This window comes from Rhinopithecus bieti, unplaced genomic scaffold, assembly GCF_001698545.2.
Source record: "Rhinopithecus bieti isolate Rb0 unplaced genomic scaffold, ASM169854v2 scaffold_31173, whole genome shotgun sequence".
In the NCBI taxonomy this organism is placed as follows: Eukaryota; Metazoa; Chordata; class Mammalia; order Primates; family Cercopithecidae; genus Rhinopithecus; species Rhinopithecus bieti.
In genome coordinates this window covers 2,112,391-2,133,717 of record NW_016813861.1, presented here as the reverse complement: position 1 = coordinate 2,133,717, position 21,327 = coordinate 2,112,391, and the positions used below count along the sequence as shown (strand labels likewise).

The window sequence follows — 21,327 nt, the reverse complement described above, 5'->3', positions numbered from 1 at the left end:
GTTTGGAGACTTCTATCTGATCTTTTCGTTATGTGTGAGGAGAAGCAATGCCAGCAATCCGATGATGAACCCTGTACTAACTGTGGCCGTTCCTGGTGTCGTGTCAGAGTATTGTATAGAACTGTGGAATTTTAGCACAGAAATAAACTTTGCATTACTTGAATTCATCAGACCTTTACCTAGCACATAGGAAACATCCATTATACTTTGATAAATGAAAATTTCTGGCAAATATCATTAGGTCATTTGACCAGACATCAAATTAATTTCAGAGAAACCAGTCTGTTTCCACCTTAGCAGCCATATAAATTTCGTCCCTGTTTTGGTCCTGATAGTTGCCGAGAAGTCTCCAGGCTTTTTGTAATTTCTGTAAGCATCAAAGATAGAGTAGAACACCATGCAAAGAAGTCTTATCCTCCTGGGGTGAGGGTGAAGTCCTAAACTCAGGGAATAAATACTAATAATTACAGGCAGTGGCTCACGCCTGTAATCCCAGCACTTTGGAAGGCAGAGGCGGGAGAATGACTTAAGGTCAGGAGTTAGAGGCCAGCTTGACCATTGCGGTGAAACCTCATCTCTATTAAAAATACAAAAGTTAGCTGGGTGTGGTGGCACACACCTGTAATCCCACCTATTCATGAAATTGCATCTCAGAGGCATGAGAATTGCTTGAACCCAGGAGGTGGAAGTTACAGTGAGCTGAGATTGCGCCACTGTACTCCAGCCTGAGTGACAAAGTGAGACCCTATCTCAAAAAAAAACAAAAACAAACAAAAAACCCACAACTACCCTCCTTTCCCATCCCCTCCCTGTGTTGCATTCAGCTATATTAGTTGCATCCAAGTATGTATATTTCAACTCCATAGTCACTTTTCCAATGGTCACTTCCTTTATACTGAGGAACTTGGGGCCTTGGTGAGCCTGGCCCAGGGCTACAAGGCTACTTAATTCAGAGCCAAGACTAAAGCTCAGCCTTCTCGACCCCACTCCAGTCCTTTCCTCACCATAATGTTAAAAGAGTTTTTTGTTGAGCTAATTCTGTAGAAGAGAATTTGTTTCAACAAAAACTTAAACAGGATAACTGAGGATCTAGTATGGAGCTGGAATGGTGTAGAGAGGCCTGGATGGGAGTCAGAAGACATGAATACTAATTATTTCCACCATCAGCCTCATGGCCTTGAACCATTTACCTACTTTAAACATGATCATGCATCCTTTAGCAAGGACAGGAACATGTTCTGAGAAATGCACTGTTAGGCAATTTTGTCATTATGTGACCATCATAGAGTGTACTTACACACCTAGGCTAGATGGTATAGTCTATTGCTTCAAAGCCACAAACTTGCGCCGCATGTATTGAATACTGTAAGCAGCTGTAAAAACATTGTAGTATGTATTTGTGTATCTAAACACAGAAAAGGTGCAATAAAAATATGCTATTATAATCTTAGGGGGCCACTGTCTTATATGCAGTTGGTGGTTGACGAAAATGTCATTTTGTGGTGCAGGACTCTGTTTCTTCCTCTGTGAAATAAAAATAATACTGACCTGCTTACCTAATTTGAGCTGTTTCAATGATCAAGTCAAAAAATTTTATGTGAAAACACTTTGAAAATTATAAGGTATTATTTATTGTACTTTGCAATTTGACTATGTGATGATCTGACCAAAGAGGCTTATTCTCCTCTTAATTCATGTAAGGAAGCTCTGAAAGAAAAGTTCACATCTGGGTTACCTGTACCAGGTTTGGGAATATATAATTCGGGCATAATCAATGATTCTGAGTAAAAAGAGTATTTAAGATCAAAATATTCTAAATCAATAGATTTTCTAACAGATAATTTATAGTTTACATCTATTTTTAAATAAAGATGGCAACAATGTAACAGAAGAATAAATACTCCAACATAAGATAAAACTAGACTGAGGGAATAAAACAAAATTTATGATAGTCTCATAAAAGGTTGCTACATGCTTGAAACATAAAAGATACAAGGAATATTTGTTAAAAATGAATATTGTGGTGGCCATTTCCTTGTTTTTGACTGGAGTGTTTTATTTAGGGAAAACTTCACTCTTTTTCCTTGACAGATATTGATGGCTTAGAGAGTAGTGCCATTGGTGGCCAGCTGATGGCCTCAGCTGCTACAGAGTCTCCTTTTGCCCAGAGCAGGAGAATCGATGACTCCACAGTGGCAGGTAATGACTTGGATCTTGAATTTATGAACACTGCATGTGTTACCAGCAATTACATTATTATGTGGTGACTTGAATCAAGATTTTGTCTTGCTTAGAAAAACTAATTGGACCGGGTGCGGTGACTTACACCTGTAATCCCAGCACTTTGGGAGCCAAGGCGGGTGGATCACGAGGTCAGGAGATCGAGACCATCCTGGCTAACACAGTGAAACCCTGTCTCTACTAAAAAGGCAAAAAATTAGCTGGGCGTGGTGGCAGGCATCTGTAGTCCCAGCTTCTCAGGAGGCTGAGGCAGGAGAATGGCGTGAACCTGGGAGGCAGAGCTTGCAGTGAGCCAAGATCACACCACTGCACTCCAGCCTGGGTGATAGAGCAAGACTCTGTCAAAAAAAAAAAAAAGAAAAGTAATTGATGGAAGTCACGTAGCATCATTCAGCTGATAATGCAACATTTGTTTTTAAAAGAACAAAGTGAAACGTGATCCCATATAATCCATTAAGTTATATTTCCTTTTGTAGAATTGCATGCAACTCTGTACTGCTCATTTGATGGCAAGAGAACGCCATGTCATTCATTATCAGGTCCTTTTTGTCTCTAGAAAATGACACACTCCTCCATGTTCCAGGTGTGGCATTTGCTCGCTATATTCTGGTGGGCTGCTGGAAGAACTTGATCGATACTTTATCAACCCCACTGACTGGTCGAATGGCAGGGAGCTCCAAAGGGCTGGCCTTCATTCTGGGAGCTGAAGGCATCAAAGAGCAGAACCAGAAGGAACGGGATGCCATCTGCATGAGCCTCGATGGGCTGCGGAAAGCCGCACGGCTGAGCTGCACTCTAGGTACCAGCGGAAGTAGTGTTCCCTGGCTGTGGTCCTGCAGAACTTACTGGGAATGACCTGGCAGGGTAGGGTGGGGGGAACTTTTAGAAGGCGTTCTGCTCGGTGAATGGTTAGAGGATATACTCAGTCAAGAAGTCATTGTCTGTCTCCTCCGAAGGGGTTGCTGCTAACTGCGCCTCGGCTCTTGCCCAGATGGCAGCTGCCTCCTGTGTCCAAGAAGAAAAAGAAGAGAGGGAGGCCCAAGAACCCAGTGATGCCATCACACAAGGTAACGACTGGAGGGCCAGAACCCACCTGATGCCTTGGGTGCAGTATGCACACACCTGCACAGGGTAACACACGCCAGCCAATACTTGTGCCTGTTCTGTGTGCGATGCCCAGTATGTGTACACCACTGATCTCGAGATCCCATTGAGCCACAGGTGACCTACAGAAGAGATCTCTGGAGAATGAGAGACATACTGACCCCTGGTGGCAAGGAAAGTGCAGCAGGCCCAGGAGTCCCGCGGGCCCACCTGGCCTAACTGTTCATATCTGTCATCTAGTCACCGGCTTTGGCACTTCTCACAAGTGCACACTTGAAGAGCCTTCGGGTTATAGTGGGGAAGGCAGATTGGCCAGTTTTCTAAAGGGGAGAAAACAGATGGAGAAAATTAATGAGGGGAGGCTCAGGAAGAAGAGGCTCTCATCAGAGAAAAATCTGAGCTTTGTGAACTCGGGAAATGGCTGATTTTTAACCTGTTGAAACCAGTGAGTCAATGAAGCGGATGATTATCTGGATCTAAGGGAAGAGAATGACCATCCTGATAGCAACAGAAGATACAAGGCAGGCAGCAAACAAAAAGAAAAATGCAAGCGTGGTCCAAATTGTGTAACTACTATCAGATATGTACACAGTAGCAAGTCACTGAGTCAGCTGTACATTTTAGCTGAAAACACAGCTTAGGTCTGTGTTTCTCAGATTTGAATAAAATTTAGAGACCCATTTGAAAACAAAATAGTTCTCACAGATCCCCAGCGTTAACTTAAAATGGAGTCTCACAAGTTTACTTAAGTATTTTACAACCATGAGCTACATAAAAATCCTTACAGTCACAGTTCTTTAAAAAAAACCACAAAATCAAGACCACAATATTCTGATTAAATACAAATAAAAAATAAGATTAAGACTGGGCACAGTGGCTTACGCCTGTAATCCCAGTACTTTGAGAGGTCAAAGAAAGTGGATCACTTGAGCTCATGAGTTCAAGACCAGCCTGGGCAACATAGCAAAACCCTGTCTCTACTAAAAACACAAAAATAAGCCAGGCATGGTGGTGTGTGCCTGTAGTCCCAGCTACTTGAGGGGCTGAGGTGGGAGGATCACCTGAGCCTGGGGAGGTCCAGGCTGCAGTGAGCCATAATCATTCTATTGTACTCTAGCCTGGGTGACAGAGTGAGATCCTATCTCAAAAAAAATAGATAAAATGGCCAGGTGCAGTGGCTTACACTTGTAATCCCAGCACTTTGGGAGGTTAAGGTGGGCGGATCATTTGAAGTCAGGAGTTTGAGACCAGCCTGGCCAAATGGTGAAAGAAACCCCGTCTCTACTAAAAAATACAAAAATTAGCTGGGCGTGGTGGCGGGTGCCTGTAATCCTAGCTGCTTCAGAGGCTGAGGCAGGAAAATTGGTTGAACCTGGGAAGTGGAGGTTGCAGTGAACCAAGATGGTGTCACTGCGCTCCAGCCTAGGTAACAGACTGAGTCCAACCAACTCAAATAAATAAATAATAAATAAAATTAGTATCACATTTATGAGACAAATAATGTTTTGCTAAAAATCACTTTGCTTCTTATGTTAGGAGATGGTTTGGATTCCTTTGAGGTTGGCTTGCTATATTTCTGGGTTCTGGACCACCACTTAGTTATCCTACCACATGCAGTGACTTGAAACCTTTTTTCAAGGAGGACACTGTGGTTTGGCCTTGCCTTAGCATTTTGCATTACTGACATCTGAAGTCACTTTCTGTATTCTTTCTCATTAATCATCTACAATTTTTTTTTTTTTTTTTTTTTTTTTTTTTTTGAGACCGAGTTTCGCTCTTGTTGCCCAGGCCAGAGTACAGTGGCATGATCTCAGCTCACTGCAACCTCTGCCTCCCAGGTTCAAGTGATTGTCCTGCCCCAGCCTCCTGAGTAGCTGGGATTACAGGCATGTGCCACCACACCCGGCTAATTTTGTATCTTCAGTAGAGACAGGGTTTCTCCGTGTTGTTCAGGCTGGTTTTGTACTCCCAGCCTCAGGTGATCCGCCTGCCTGGGCCTCCCAGTGTTGCTGGGATTACAGGTGTGAGCCACCACGCCCGGTCTACAATTTTTTCAAGTTTTATTTGGAGCTCACAAATACAAACTCAAGGGAAGAAATGAAATCGGTCTTTTTCAGTGATAGAGCAGTCATTCTGGTGCTCAAAATACACATAAATAAGTTGTTTTAGAGATGATGATCATAATGAGAGCCTACCATTACAATAATCTCAGAGAAAACTTGTAGAAAGCCAGGAATTCTTCCATTTGTCCAATTTTTGGGAGGGGTGAAAGGTATGGGCCCAGATGGTTTTACCTGGAATTGGCTCATGAAACCCATCCGCACTGCTGTGCCTGACCCAGAGCCCATGAAAGGGCCTGGAAGGAATGGCACCTGCCAGCTCAGGATCCATCCCACTTCTGGAGCTGGAGAGCTGGGGCCACCGGCGCATGGGACCTGCCGGCTGAGTGGTTTGCATGATGGTCCGCAAGGACCTGCTGTGGAGGCACTTGCTGCCACTGACGTCTGTCCTTTCCCTTTTGCCCTTGCATGACACACATTCTTTCATTTTCATTCTTTCTCTCTCCCTTTCTGTCTCCCTTACTCAACCTGTTATTTTAATAAATGTCTTTCTGGCACAGTGAAACTAAAAGTGGAGCAGAAACTGGAGCAGATTGGGAAGGTGCAGGGGGTGTGGCTGCACACTGCCCACGTCTTGTGCATGGAGGCCATCCTCAGCGTAGGCCTGGAGATGGGAAGCCACAACCCGGACTGCTGGCCACACGTGTTCAGGTGCATGACGGGCTCCCACCCCCAGATGGCACTGACCCTGCCTCAGGAAGCCTGGAGTGGGCTCTGGCGGGTGGAGAGGGGTAGCCTCAAGAGCCTGCCGGCATGTAAATCAATTATAACAATTCACAGAGTTTGATTAAACTTCAAATAAGACATGAAAAGAGAAGACGCAATAAGGGCCCAACTAAATGTATGTTTTGAAGAACAAGGGACAGAACTGGGTTTCAGGAACTGTGACTTTTCTATTGACATTTTTACGAGAGAGGGAAGGAAGAAAAAACAAATAATTGATTGAGAGATGGCTATGTAAGTTAAGTGAATACTATGCCAATCTAAAACTGGTCATGTCTCTGCAATATTACATTGCTAAATGTTTATCAATGTCCTCTTTACTTAAAGAAGGATTTCAGATAGTCTATTTGGATACATAAAATACAAGATACCTACTTTTAATGTAGCTAGACCGAAACAAAACAAAACAAAATAGTACACCTCTGCCAAAGACAGACCAAAAATTTGGCTCTAAGCATTGTAGCATCAAAGTGAAAAGAAGCTCCCAGTGAGTTACACAGTGCACAGTGCCTGTAAGATGAAAACCAGCAACAGCTCCCGAGTCCAGGTCCTCTTACAACTAAGACTGAAAGCACATCTCCCCAAGCACTGCATCAGGGCAGACCCAGTACCGTGGAAGGAGCACTGCCCATGGAACAGGACGGGGACTGGCCACACTGTGCCTTCTCCTTCTCTGCAGCACACGCCTCACACTCACTCCAAACCCAGATCTAGGCAGGGCAGGCATGGGGCAAGAGTGGCCAGGGTGATGGCCAATGGCCCAGGGCACCAGCCAGAGATGGGTTCAGTTTCACGTTGTCAAAGCAAATTTAGCCATGAGTGTTTGTTGAGCAAAATGGTTCTATTATGAAGGCTGCTAACCTGCTGCTCTTTATTGCTCTAACAAGAAAAAAAAAAAAAAGGAAAAAAGGAAAAGGCTATCCTGGTACACAAGCAGTGGGTAAGGGATTGAAAAATTCCCTGATTCTAGAACATCAGAGTGGATTATCCACAACGCTCTACCGGTAAACGGACTTACTCTGAGATGAGGGATCTTGCGAACCATCCTTGTCCCAAGTTCTGTTGGGAACAAACCATTTAGAAGTTGGCGGTTGTAGCACATGTGGTGACTCTTCTCTGTGTTTGCCATGATTCGGTGACTGCCCTTCCACCCAGCCGCCACCCACCGCACCCAGACTTGAGTTATGTGGCGCCGTCAGGACCAGGCAGGAGGTGGCTGGGCAGAACTCATTGTGGCTGGATGGCCTGTCGGTCATAGCTATGGCCATTCTGGAATCCCATCGTAAGGAAATGCTTCCCAACTCCTAATCAGAGCACTATATAGAGGGAAAGAGGGTGCCTGGGGAAAAGTGGCTCAAACAGCAGGAGGGCAGAGATAAGCCAGTAAGCTGGACTAGGCAGGGGGACTGGATGAACGGGGCCTCATTGCCTGTCTTTCTCCCCGCCTGGGGTGGAAGAACCCAAATAATCCTTTACTCATTTCAAGGCTGTCTGGTCTAACTGAAACACTACTACTAATAATGCTGTGTGACATGAGAACACAGGAGGGAAGGACTGACTGATCACAGGAAAGAGGAAAGCTGGGGAGCTGGCAGAGCTGGCTGCATTTCCTTTGTCTGGCACTGTGGGGTTGATGGAGCTGCAGTGATGAGCTGCAGAGTCTAACAGCTGCTTGTCTGTGCTCTTGCTAGGGTGTGTGAGTACGTGGGCACCCTGGAGCACAACCACTTCAGCGATGGCGCCTCGCAGCCCCCTCTGACCATCAGCCAGCCCCAGAAGGCCACTGGGAGTGCTGGCCTCCTTGGGGACGCCGAGTGTGAGGGCTCGCCCACGGAGCAGAGCCCGGAGCAGGGGCGCTCCCTGAGCACGGCCCCCGTTGTCCAGCCCCTGTCCATCCAGGACCTCGTCCGAGAAGGCAGCCGGGGCCGGGCCTCGGACTTCCGCGGCGGGAGCCTCATGAGCGGGAGCAGCGCCGCCAAGGTGGTGCTCACCCTCTCAACGCAGGCCGACAGGTGCGCGGCGCCGGCCTCCCACGCCCCGGGAGCCTGCTCACCAGGCGACACCCACGTCCATCTGGTCTCAGTCATGCCAGGGACGACCCATGTGTTAGCCAATCCCTTAAATTTCTTCCATCTTTTTCAAGCTTTGTTCTCTCTACCATTACATCCATACTCGGAATGAAACGTTTTCTGCTAACACTGGAGGGTCTGAGGAAGGCCAGCTGGGGTCAAAGCCCTGCACTTACTCTGGGATCTCAGGCAATCTCACCTCCCTGGGCCCTGCCTGGCCTTCTCCATTGGTAAAATAGGGTCATTTTTTAAAAGTAATTCTGTCACCGGGTAGTTGTGAGGGTAAATTAATTAGTAACTTGATGCACCTGGAGCGGAGCTTGGCAAATGATAAAATCCACTATTTTTATGATTATGGCTGTTTTCAAAAATCCCACATGCATGTGTTACCTATTGATGCCCAACAACCATGTGAAGGTGAAGAGGGAAAATCACCAATCGTCTCAACTCTTTGGTGGTACTTCCTGATGTAGAAAGTGCTTTTGGTCACCAGTCACACACAGCTCCACCTCACTTACCTCTTACCTCTGGGACACAGCATTTGGTCACTGTGTCCCAGACCCCCTGCAGGGGCACAGGGAGGACTGTCAGGAAGGGGATGGGAGTGGGAGGAGCACTCCCTGGGCTGGGACTCAGATTGACCTGAGTTCCTGTCCTGGCTTTGCACTCCCCAGCTGCCGGGTCATGTCTGTAGACATAGCTGCGCTGAGACTCAGTTTCTCCATCTACTATCCCACTACCATAATTGCTTTGTCCTGCTTATCCAATTTGGCTGTGAAAATGTTTTAGAATCTGGAAAGCAATAGACAGTGTCAGGTGGAATATAATATTCATCACTATTTTCTTACTAGGAATGAGGGAGGAGAAATGGTCAATGGGACCCAGAAACCAAATGGTATCAAAATAGCAAGAAAAATATGTTTGTTTGGATAATTTATAAACGTTAGATCCACTAATTCCCATCTTAACTTGTATGTCTCATTTTCCTCCTTCAAAAAGGACTCATTCCATTTCTATTAGTGACCCTCTCCCTGAAGCAGCCCATGGTGCCCCCACAGCACTGATTGCCCTGTGGTGTCATGAGGCTTGGAAGGCAGATACCAGGGTGACCCAAGAGCCATGGAAGGTTCACCTGGCACATTCCTCATTGTGGCTTCATAAAACAGATATTTGATCTTTACCATTCTTCATTCCAGTGACCTTCAAATCCTCCCCTAAATTCTGCTACTGTGCTCCCCACCTTCCTAAATCTTTCTGCTGGCAAGGTCTGTGCCCAGCTGAGCAGAAAAGAAAAAGAACTTGCAAGACCCATCATATTAGGGAACATTCTTTCTTCCAAATAGATACTTGAGTTCCCATCACATCCAGGTGTTCGGGTGTGTATGAGGCCAGTCCCCGCCCTGTGGGGGGCTTACAGGATCCACTCTTAGCTGTTTTTGTATCCCTTCCAGCTTTATGCTCATATATTATAGACAGACAAAACGTATTCATCCATTTACTGGGGTTTTTTGACATCGTTTGTGAAATTGAAGCTAATTCTGAAGATTCCATTCCCAATTACTCAGTTTCTGGGAACAACGCCTTGCCATCTTTCAGCTTCTTGCCAAGCATTTTATGAGAGCCTGCCATGGCTGAGCTAGACCACGAGGGCACAAAGATATTTTTAAATATATTCTTTGTGCCTTTGAATTAAAATGTCACAGAGCAGACTTGTACACAGTTAGAATAGATATAATAATACCACACATTTGTCTACAGTGTTTACACGCATTTCCATTGATCACATCAACAAAATTACCATAATCATTCTGCCATAAAGACCTTGCTGAATTGTTGCCAAATAACACATCTCTTTCTGTTTGCATCCAGGCTCTTTGAAGATGCTACGGATAAGTTGAACCTCATGGCCCTGGGAGGCTTTCTTTACCAGTTGAAGAAAGCATCGCAGTCTCAGCTTTTTCATTCCGTTACGGATACAGTTGATTACTCTCTGGCAATGCCAGGTAATTGTTTCCCGGAAGAAACCATATACCAGGAGGTTAGCAGGAAACAGCCCAGGCCTCTGTCACCAGCAGCATGCCTGAAGATTTGACTCCACCTTCCCTTTGCTTACACTCACACAAGCTACGCCCAAGTATAGATTTGTCTCCGGATTTTGAGGCACCCTGTGTGAGGGGTGGTGTAACTCTTTGTGAATGGAAACGTTGCTGCTACCACATCTATAAGAATTCCCACTGGAGCTGGACTAGGTTGTTCTGCTAAGTTTTGTGCTTGTGGTAGAAATTGTGTGGCTCCTTAGGGTGCAGATAGCTTCCTTCACATGAAGGTGGAACTTTTCTGCATATCACAAACCACACCACACACCTCTGTCCAGTTGGCTGGACAGAGGTGATTTGTGATATGCAGAAACAACCACTGATCCCAAAATGGGTGGTGAAAAAGGAAACCGCATACCACTCTTGCAAAACTGACCTCAGAGGCATATCCCATTAATGATGGGTCAGTATCCGTGTCGTCTCCAGTGAGGCCAGGTGAATAAATGAGGCCTCTTGAAGGCCAGTGTTGTGGAAGACAAAGTAGAGTTGTACTGAATAAGGGACCCAGAGGGTTGGCAGGTTGCTCACAGATGGAATTGTTCATTCACAGCACCAGTGGTTGTCCTGAAACAGTGAGCACCTTGTCCCAGATGAGTTCTGGGCAGAGACAGGGAGCCATGTGCTGGGGACGCACTGTAGTGACGTGTTGGACTGCACAACCTCTGAGGTCCCTTCCGTCCTTAGGAATCTAAAGTTCTAAAAGCAGTATATTTGATTTTTTCATCCTTGCTGCAGATTTGGATTTGAGAGCCACAGTTGTTGCTCCACTCGTTTTTAATAGACTTTAAAACCTGAGCAATATAAAGCCAACCTCCCAGGCCCATCAGACTTTCAGAGAATCTCTGAGCCCAGGGGTAACCTTCAAAGTCTTTCTCATTGGAGAAAACAGTAGACTCTGAGCTTACAAAGCACACAGTGAGCAGGGGCCAGGAAGAGGCGGTAAATCTAGAAAGAGGGAGACTTGCTTCGGAATCAATCAGGTAGGAATATAAAATGTGGCCTCCAACACTTAACAGCCACAGCATCTGAGGCAAGTCATATCACCTTTCAGACATTCAATTTTCTACTCTATAAAATAGCAATAATTATATTTTCTTCTTAAAAGAAAATATAGGCTGCGTGCGGCAGCTCACGCCTGTAATCCCAGCACTTTGGGAGGCCGAGGCGGGCAGATCACCTGAGGCCAGGAGTTGGAGATCAGCCTGACCAATATGGTGAAACCCTGTCTCTACTAAAAATACAAAAAAATTAGCTGGGCGTCATGACATGTGCCTGTAGCCCCAGCTACTCAAGAGGCTGAGACAGGAGAACTGCTTGAACCTGGAAGGCGGAGGTTGCAGTGAGCTGAGATTGCACCACTGCACTCCAGCCCGGGCGACAGAGTGAGACTCCATCAAAAAAAATAAAAAAGGAAATATGATTGCTTTAAAAATTAAAGTTATTAAAGACTTACAGAACCAACACAGTGTCTGATGCAGGGTAAACATCCATGGTGATTATTACAGGTTGAGTATCCCTAATCCAAAAATCCAAAATGCTCAAAATTCAAAACTTTTTAAGCACTGGCATAAGGCCACAAGTGGAAAGTTCCACACCTGACCTCATGTGACGGGCCATGCTCAAAATGCAGGCACACAACACAGTTTATTGAGGGTCCCCAAGGGATACAAAAATTGCCTTCAGGCTGTACGTAAGGTATATATGAAACAGAAATGAATTTTGTGTTTAGACTTGGGTCCCATCCCCAGTAGGAAGTGGAGGAGAGGCAATAGGACATGAGCAAGAAGGAAGTGGGGAAAATGAAGGTGACAGTGGCAAAGAAGTAGCCCAAGATCAGGGTAGACAAGGATGGTATTGAAACAAGACAGAGCAGGCCAGACAGCATGTTACTGAGCAGCAGAGGGACCAGGCCTGCTTGGCAAAGGCTGCAGAGGTTTATTAAGAATTGTCAAAGTAGATGATGAAGTGAAAGGTGACAGGAACAAGAGTAATAATAATAGCTAATAATGTTGTTCAGTTAGTATGTGCTGGGCCCATGCTGAGCACTTTATGTGTATTATCACATTTAATCTTTAAAGCAATTTTAGGAGTGGGCAGTATTATCCCCAGGTTTACAGATGAGATCATTAAAGAGGAAAATCTTTTTTTTTTTTAATTTTTATTTTTTGGAGACAGAGTCTTGCTCTGCCACCCAGGCTGGAGTGCAGTGGTGTGATCTTGGCTCACTGCAAGCTCCGCCTCCCGGGTTCATGCCATTCTCCTGCCTCACCCTCCCGAGTAGCTGAGACTACAGGTGCCCACCACCACGCCCAGCAAATTTTTTATATTTTTAGTAGAGACAGGATTTCACCATGTTAGCCAGGATGGTCTTGATCTCCTAACCTCGTGATCCACCCGCCTCAGCCTCCCAAAGTGCTGGGATTACAGGCGTGAGCCACCACGCCCGGCCAAAAGAGGAAAATCTTTGGCCAAATAAAACACAACTACTAAATGGTGCCAGGATTTGAACCCAGACAGTCGGACTTCTCGGCCCGCCTACCGAACTGCTACCTCATTCCCTCTTATCAATTCCTGATCACACGTGTCACATCTCAGCTACCGCAGCTACAGTGCTGAGTGAGAGGGCGATGCAGGCCTTGCTGAGTGAACCACCACATTCTTCTTGAATCCAGGGCTCCCTCCTCCCTTGGTTAGCCAATATTGAATTACCCTACTGGTCCTACCTAGATTTTCAACCTCTCTCTTTGCTTGAATAGGTCAGACTATATCTGAGTTTGGGCTTTCTGGCATTTATGTTCTTGCCTTCCTGTAGGAGAAGTTAAATCCACTCAAGACCGAAAAAGCGCCCTCCACCTGTTCCGCCTGGGGGATGCCATGCTGAGGATTGTGCGGAGCAAAGCACGGCCCCTGCTGCACGTGATGCGCTGCTGGAGCCTAGTGGCCCCACACCTAGTGGAGGTGAGCACTGGAAAGGTGGGAAGAGCCTGGAACTGCTAAGTCAATGACCAACAGAGCCAGCATGGGGGCCTGCAGTCATGTATGGGGAACAAAGCACTGTTGGGAACTTGCCCATCACCTGGTCACAAACATCACTGTTTTCTAGTTATACCTCATGGCATCTAAAGAATCACCCCAAAGGGCAGTACTAGCCTAGTCTCACTCTGACCCTCTTTCTTTGCAATTGTACAACTCAGCTAGTTTTTCATTTTTTATGATCTGGTATAAACCTGAGCCTGGAACAGAAAGACTGTGGATGGTTCCTAATAGCTTTATTTGCATACATAAATATAACAATGTCTTTGGTTCCTACCAGTCCCTGTTTTCTAATAGCTAAATATACTCAGGACAGTGTCCTTTCAGTCAGGGAACAGTATGTCTTAGTTTTCTTAACAAAATTAATACTAAGACCCTTTCACTCTCCAAAGGAAAGCAGTTCATGTGATCAGTTTTATGGCAGCTCTACATCTAAGCATCTCAACACATGAGGACTGGCCACTTCCAAGTTGACAGGGAAAACTGTTGCCCTGTTTTGCAGTGATAGCTATTCTTAACAGCCCTTTTGCTCTTACCTGGTAGAGATAAATGATAAAACACTTCTTGGAACTTATTAACCTGAGAACATTCTAGTAAGCAAAATGGGTAGAAAATAGCAATGTAGACATGGGGAAAAAGTCTGTCAGTTATCTTTTACTCTACAATAAGGCCTCCCCAATATCTAGAGGCTTAAAACAACAACCATTTATTTAGCTCATGATTCCATGAGTCAGATATTTGAAGTAGGCTTCTCTGGGTAGTTCTGGGGTTGGCCAGGCATGGCGGATCTCACTGGCTTTAATTGTGTATCTATGGTCAGCTGGTGCAAAGTCTGGGGCCAGATGGTTCATGATGGCCTTAACAGGGATGGCTAGACAAATAGGTCTCTCTTTTCATGGTCTCTCATGTAGACTAGCCTCCAGCAGACCAGCCCCAGCTTGTTCACATGGCATTCTTAGGGTTCCAAAGAGCAACAACAGGGTTAACCCCAAATCACAAGTACTTTTTAATTCTGTTCTTACATGATGTTTGCTTGTGTTCCACTGGCCAAAGCAACTCACACCTCCAAGCCCAGGGCCAGTACAGGAAAGGACTACTCAAGAGCATGGATACCAGGAGGTTTGTAAACCAATTAGAGCTACTGTGGCAATTTGTCCCTCACCTCACTGAGGAACAGATGACTCATCTTATCTTCCTACGTGTGGGGCACAGCTAAGATGAAACCATAAGCTATTCCTAGTCTGGGTTCTGGTGTCTTTATAGTGAGCATGTTCTGTACCATTTAAGAAAACTGTCATGTTACAGAAAAATAAATTACCAGAAACTTTTCTTTTTCTAGAAACATTAACATGAAATTGAAGTTGTGCCTGATAAGCTGGTTAAATTGTTAAAACTGCAATTTAGTGTGCAGTTTGCTTAGACTTATCCCTTAGAGTGTTTTGATTTTAACAGAATTGCTGCTTCTACCTCCTTGTAATGAGGTGGGGCAGGAAGGCCTTCAGAAATCACATTCTCACTGTCTGCTGTCCTGATGGTATGCCACTCTCTGATGAATTTTGCAGGCTGCTTGCCATAAGGAAAGACATGTGTCACAGAAGGCTGTTTCCTTCATCCATGACATACTGACAGAGGTCCTCACTGACTGGAATGAGCCACCTCATTTTCACTTCAATGAAGCACTCTTCCGACCTTTTGAGCGCATTATGCAGCTGGAGTTGTGTGATGAGGACGTCCAAGACCAGGTCAGTGTGACATGGTCATCAGCGTCATAGCTGGCTCTTACTGAGTGCAGTGGCAGGCACGGTTCTATGAGCTTTGCACTCTTACTCTTTCCAGTAATCCTATGTGGAATCTGTAACAGAGAAATTAAGCAGGACCGGGCGTGGTAGCTCACACCTGTAATCCCAGCACTTTGGGAGGCCGAGGCAGACAGATTATGAAGTCAGGAGTTCAAGGCCAGCCTGACCAACATGGTGAAATCTCATCTCTACTAAAAATACAAAAATTAGCTGAGTGTGGTGGCACATGCCTGTAATCCCAGCTACTCAGGAGGCTGAGGCAGGAGAATCGCTTGAACCCTGGAGGCGGAGGTTGCAGTGAGCCCAAATCACGCCACTGCACTCCAGCCTGAGTGACAGAGTGGGACTCCGTCAGGAAAAAAAAAAAAAACCAGAAAGGTAATTTGACTAAGGATACATAATCAGTGATCGGTAGAGCTGCGATTTGAACCTAGGCAATCTGCTGGCCTATCTCTTTACACCTGGCCTATATTCCTAACTGCTGCCATACTGTCCACTGAAGGCAAGGTAAAGAAACTAACTGGAGACTTCGTATTTCACATGATGGTGGGCTAGAAATACAAGATCTCTCTCTCTGAAATCCACCAAAAATATTGAATAGAGGTTTAAACATTTCTTTCAAATACCTTGACACACTGACAAGAAAGTAAGGAGGCCCCAAAACTGAGTGCCAATGGGAAGCCAGAGAAGTAAGCAGAGCCCTTAGGCTGGTTTTACCATGAGGGAATTTGCTATTAAGTGGAGCAGAAGTTCTGGTCATCCCAGACGAGAGTGCACAAAAACAGAAAACAAATCTCAATGCAAACTTTACAAAGCTGATGTTCATTCAGGTCAAGGTTGAATTAAAACAAACTTAATGTTCACTCAGGCCAAGGTTGAATTAAAACAAACTTCCTAAGGATACTGTCAGCTTGTTTCTAACACTAGCTCTTAATGGAAAGTTTTTTAAAAAGAGCGCTCCAGGATTTATTATTACAACTTAACCCTTTTATGTGATCTGTATGTGAAACTGCACCACCTCAGGGTCTGAGAAACTTTACACAGGCACCATACGGAAGCAACAAAATTCCCCCTAGAGCAACTCATATCAGTTCAGGCCACAAAATAATCCCGCAAACAAAGTTTCAAGGTATATGAGCTCTCAGTATTTTTTAAAAATTCATAAAACACACAAGAAAACAAGGCAATGGAGAGAACTGATAAAACAACCAATGGTACAACTAGACCTGTAAAGAATTGGATTGAAATATTGGTATCTTCCATGCAAAATATTCAATCAAAATGCCTAGTAAGTTTAAGGAAATAAAGGAATGAAAATACAAGTTAACACCTAAAGACTAGATTGTTAACACTTAAGGTAAGTTAATACCTATAGTTAGCTCCTAGATAGTTAACACCTACAAGTTAACACCTAAAGGTTAGATCATTAACATCTAAGATAAGTTAACCTAGATGGGTTAATACCTAAGACTTTATACCCATAAGAGTGAACTAGGTGATTCAGATCAACTTTCCCACAGGGAACAACTAAAAAAAGCTGGATAAAAAAAAATTTTAATCACTCAAAGACACTGACATACTATAGGGCAGTGAAGAACTACAGGGCCAAGATGTGGGAGAAAAAGAATACCCAGAGTAATCTTCCTGGTATTTGAGGCTGTTTTTCCTAAAATTGAATCTACTATTTTAAAAAAGGAAGATATTGGGTTGGTGCAAAAGTAATTGTGGTTTTGCCATCACAGCAAAAACCACAATTACTTTTGCACCAGTACAGTAAAAGACGGAGAAGCTCAGCAAAGTTGCAGTCTGGGACCTCCCAAGTCTGGTAACTTCCTGACATCTTGAGTCAGGATCTTGAAGTGAAAGGGACATCTTAGAAAGAGAGGTGAACCTTAAATAGATTAGTCATAAGAGAAAATAAACCCAACTTCAAATAATCCCAATCCCTGACGTGAGATTAAGGTAATCTGAGATTTCTAGTGCCTTTCTGACAGAAGGCACCATTAATAATAAGCTTCAAATTATTTCTTGATTTGCAGGTGCAATGTTTGCATTCAATAAAAAATAACCAGGCTTATTAGGAAATAACATGTCATTGAAAACAAAAGTTTAAAAAACAAACAATAAACACACACAGGAACCCAGATATCAGAGTTATCAGAGACGTATTTTAAAATAACAATGCTTAAATGTGTTTAGGAAGATTAAGGACAGGAGCAGCTTTGGCTATGGTGACTTGAAGAAGTTAGGTTAACCTTCCCCACAAAAATCAAGCATAAAACAGGACAGGACAGAATTGTCCAAACCAACCATCTGAGGGGTCTGGAAATTGACCAAAAGCAGACACCAAATTGAGTAGCATTTATTCTTAAAAACAGTGTTTGCTAGAACTTTGGTTAAGAATAGTGGGAGTCTGACTTTCTTGCCAAAGACTGAAGCAACCACCTTTACTCCCAAGCTCTATTGGCAAGAAGAGTAGTTTGACCCGTGTGAGGCTGACTGAGAAAATCATCAGCTTTTCTACAACCAGGGACAGACTTGGTATGGAGAAGAGTGGGGAGAAGATCATTGACTTGTCAATTAAAAGTGATGAATTCATGGAGAAATGAACAGGAGAATCCTGCAACCTTGCTGGCCTAAGGTTTGCAGTCAGTAGCATACTAGCAAGAAATCTAAGATCCTGGATATCAGAGATTCATAGAGGGACCAAATGGTCTGTTCACACATCCCTGGGGCATGTACAGGGGAGACTGTAAAGATTTCATCAGAAAGTAAAAGAAATGGGAGATAAAAACTGGCTGAACTTTGAATATTCTGGCCAACCTTCTCACACAGATTGATTGCCAGAGGGTAGGAAACTTAAAGACTCAAGGTGTTTGAGCACAGTTTCCACCCACATGATCAGTTAACTACTAAGCTATGCAGACGTGGGGATGAACACTAGGGAGTCAGGATAAAAAATAAAAATGAAGAACAAAAACTGAGCAGACACATGAGCTCCATGGGAAGAGACAGATTCTACAGACTAAGTCCAAGCACCTTAGTCTGGTTGAGGGGGGAACCCTCAAAAATAAATTAGCATCCAGCATTGCTACAATATATTTTCTAAAATGTCTAATTCTCAAAAATATGAGTAATGCAAAGAAACAGGAAAGAGTGAAACATACTCAGAGGGAAAAATAGTGAATAGAAACTGACTTAGAGTGAGCCCAGATATATTTGGGAGCCAGAGCCTTCAAAGTACCTTTTAAATATGTTTGAAAAAATTAAGGGCAAACACAACAATGACTCAAAAATAGGAATTCTAAATATAGAAATGGGAACTATAAAAATGCAAATTTTAGAGTTGAAAAGGGCAATAACTGAAATGAAAAATTAGCTATACGGGCTTACCAGAAAGATTTGAGATGGCAGAAGAAAGCATCAGTGAACATGGAAATAGATTAATATAAATTAGCTATTGTGAAGATCAGACAAAACTAAGTTTGAACAAAAATAAACAAAGCCTCAGAGATTTGTAGAACAATGTCAAGCATACCAACATACCTGTAATGAGAGTCCCAGGGGGAGAGGAGAAAGACAAACAGATGAGAAAATATATTTAAAGAAATAGTGGAACCCCAATTAGGATCAACACAAAGATATCTACAATAGACACATTATAGTCAAAATGCTCGATGACAATGACAAAACCTTAAAAGCAGCAAGAGAAAGACTATATTACTACAGAGGAACTAATGCTAGGATTAATGCTTGGATTAACTAATGCTGACTTCTTCAGAAAGAATGAAGGCTAGAAGACAATGTAATGACATATTTAAAGTGCTGAAAGAAAAACTGTCAATGAAAGAGAAATTACTCTTCAAAAATGAAGATGATGTAAAAAACATTCTCAGATAAACAAAATTGGGAGAATATCTTGCCAGTAGACCTATTCTACAAGAAATACTAAATTCCTTTAAGCTGAAAGAAGTAACACAAACTGGTAAATCTATTGCATAAGAAGAAATGGTACATATGTGGGAAAATATAAAACAGTATATACATTTTTCTCTTTCTCCTAATTTATTTCAAAAACCTAACGTTTAACACAATAACTCTAACACTGTATTGTTGGATTTATTAAACATATAAAGAAGATGTAATATAAATAACATTAGCAGAAAGGAAGGATGGGAAATGGAGCTATGTAGAAGCAAAGTTGCTGTATTTTGCCAGAATTTGCTCAGTATTAACTCGAGGTACAAATGTGATCAATTGAAGATTCATATTATAATCCCTAGGGCAGCAACCAAGAGAGTAACAGAAAAAGATGAAAAAATAAACATGAGTGAAAGTGATCACAAAAAATGTATTTAACATAAAAGAAGGTAGTAAAAGAGGAAGAGAGGAACAAAAAGGACGTGGTATGTAAATACACAGAAAACAAATAGCAAATGACAGATGTAAAAAGAACCATGTCAATAATGGCATTAAATATGCACTAATGAAAGGATGGTCAGCATCATTAGTCATTAGGAAAATGTAAATCAAAACCACATGAGATAATATTTCACATCTACTAGGATAAAAAAGATAGATAATAGCGGCCGGGCACGGTGGCTCACTCCTGTAATCCCAGCACTTTGGGAGGCTGAGGTGGGCGGATCACGAGGTCAAGAGATCGAGACCATCCTGGCTAACACAGTGAAACCCCATCTCTACTAAAAATACAAAAATTAGCTGGGTGTGGTGGCGCACATTGTAGTCCCAGCTACTCGGGAAGCTGAGGTGGGAGAATCACTTGAACCCGGAAGGCGGGAGGTTGCAGTGAGCCAAGATCGTGCGACTGCATCCCAGCCTGGGCGACAGAGTGAGACTCGGTCTCAAAAGAAAGATAATAGCAAGTGTTGGTGAGGGAGGAGGTGGAGACCTTGGAACCTTCATGCCCTGCTGGTGAGAGGGTAAAATGTGCAGCTGCTTTGCAGTCTGGCAGTTCCTCAAGAGGTGTGTACCCAAGAGAAATGAAAACATCCATACAAATCCTGTACACAAATGTTCATAGTAACATTATTCATAATAGCCAAAAAGTTAGAAACAACTCAAATTCCAACAGCTGATGAATAGATACATTAAATTAGGTTATGTCCACACAAGGAAATCTTATTCAGCGATAAAAATGAAGTACTGATATATGTACAACATGGATGAATCTTGAAAACATTACATTAAATGAGAAAAGCCTGTCACCAAAGACCATATGTTATATGACTGCATTTATATGAAATGTCAGAATAGGAAAATCTATAGTGACAAAAAGTACATTAGTGGTTGCCTCAGGCTGAGGGTGGGGTGGTAGAGTAGGCAATGACTGCAAATGGGTACTGAGGTTTTTGAGGGGGTAAATAAAATTGTTTTTAAATTAGATTGTGGTGATGTTTGCACATTAAAGGTCTATTAACCTCATAAACTTGTCATTAGTCTTTGAAGAAAAAATACGTAAAAGAAAAATGTATGTATACATAATGTAAGAATTTGTCTCTAAAGCAGGGTTTAAAATTCTTTGGAAAAGTTTGACAAGGTATATCATGTGAATTCAGATTCATCTTAAAGAATTATGCTTAGATAGGAAAAGGAAACTTATTTTGGTCTCAAGTAGAAAAATATATTGCTTTGAGTTTTATGTAGATTTAGACTTTTAAAATGTTAGAATTGATTCTTACTAAAAGTGATTTGTAAAATTACACCCTTGGTTTGATCACCGGTGATTACAGTGTTATTCTCATACCTTTGTGATTGAACTATTTCCAGAACCAAGTTTATGTAGATCCTGAACAGTAATGTGAGAATGTGATTGGTATTTGTCACCTTTATTTTAAAACTAACATCTGAACACTTCAAAGCTGTCAATGTGGATTGGTTAGACCAATAACCTCTGCTTGATCCTTACAATTAAATTTTGTAACTAATGGTATTGTTCTTTCAAACAAGTGACATGTTTTCCATGACTGTTATGGGGAGGGGGGAAATAATTTAATCAGTTCTTGTTTAACAAATTGAATAAAGCAAAGGTTCATACATTAAAAAAAAAAAAAAAAAAAAAAACCCCCCAAAATCCCCCAAACCCTTTGGTTTCCTTGGGGAATCTTAAAAAAAAGAAAAA

General features: G+C 43.1%; 1 protein-coding gene across 2 annotated transcripts in view; it reads left to right on the top strand.

The window, feature by feature from the left end:
- ARFGEF3 (ARFGEF family member 3) overlaps positions 1-21,327 on the top strand; it is a 189,846-nt gene that overhangs the window by 128,329 nt on the left and 40,190 nt on the right. For both annotated transcript variants that reach the window (XM_017848989.1, XM_017848991.1), the window contains 8 exons: positions 2,092-2,199; positions 2,825-3,040; positions 3,198-3,308; positions 5,966-6,116; positions 7,880-8,200; positions 10,127-10,260; positions 13,166-13,311; positions 14,949-15,128. In XM_017848989.1, the coding sequence (XP_017704478.1) occupies positions 2,092-2,199; positions 2,825-3,040; positions 3,198-3,308; positions 5,966-6,116; positions 7,880-8,200; positions 10,127-10,260; positions 13,166-13,311; positions 14,949-15,128 (1,367 nt within the window). The remainder of the gene's footprint in view (positions 1-2,091; positions 2,200-2,824; positions 3,041-3,197; positions 3,309-5,965; positions 6,117-7,879; positions 8,201-10,126; positions 10,261-13,165; positions 13,312-14,948; positions 15,129-21,327) is intronic.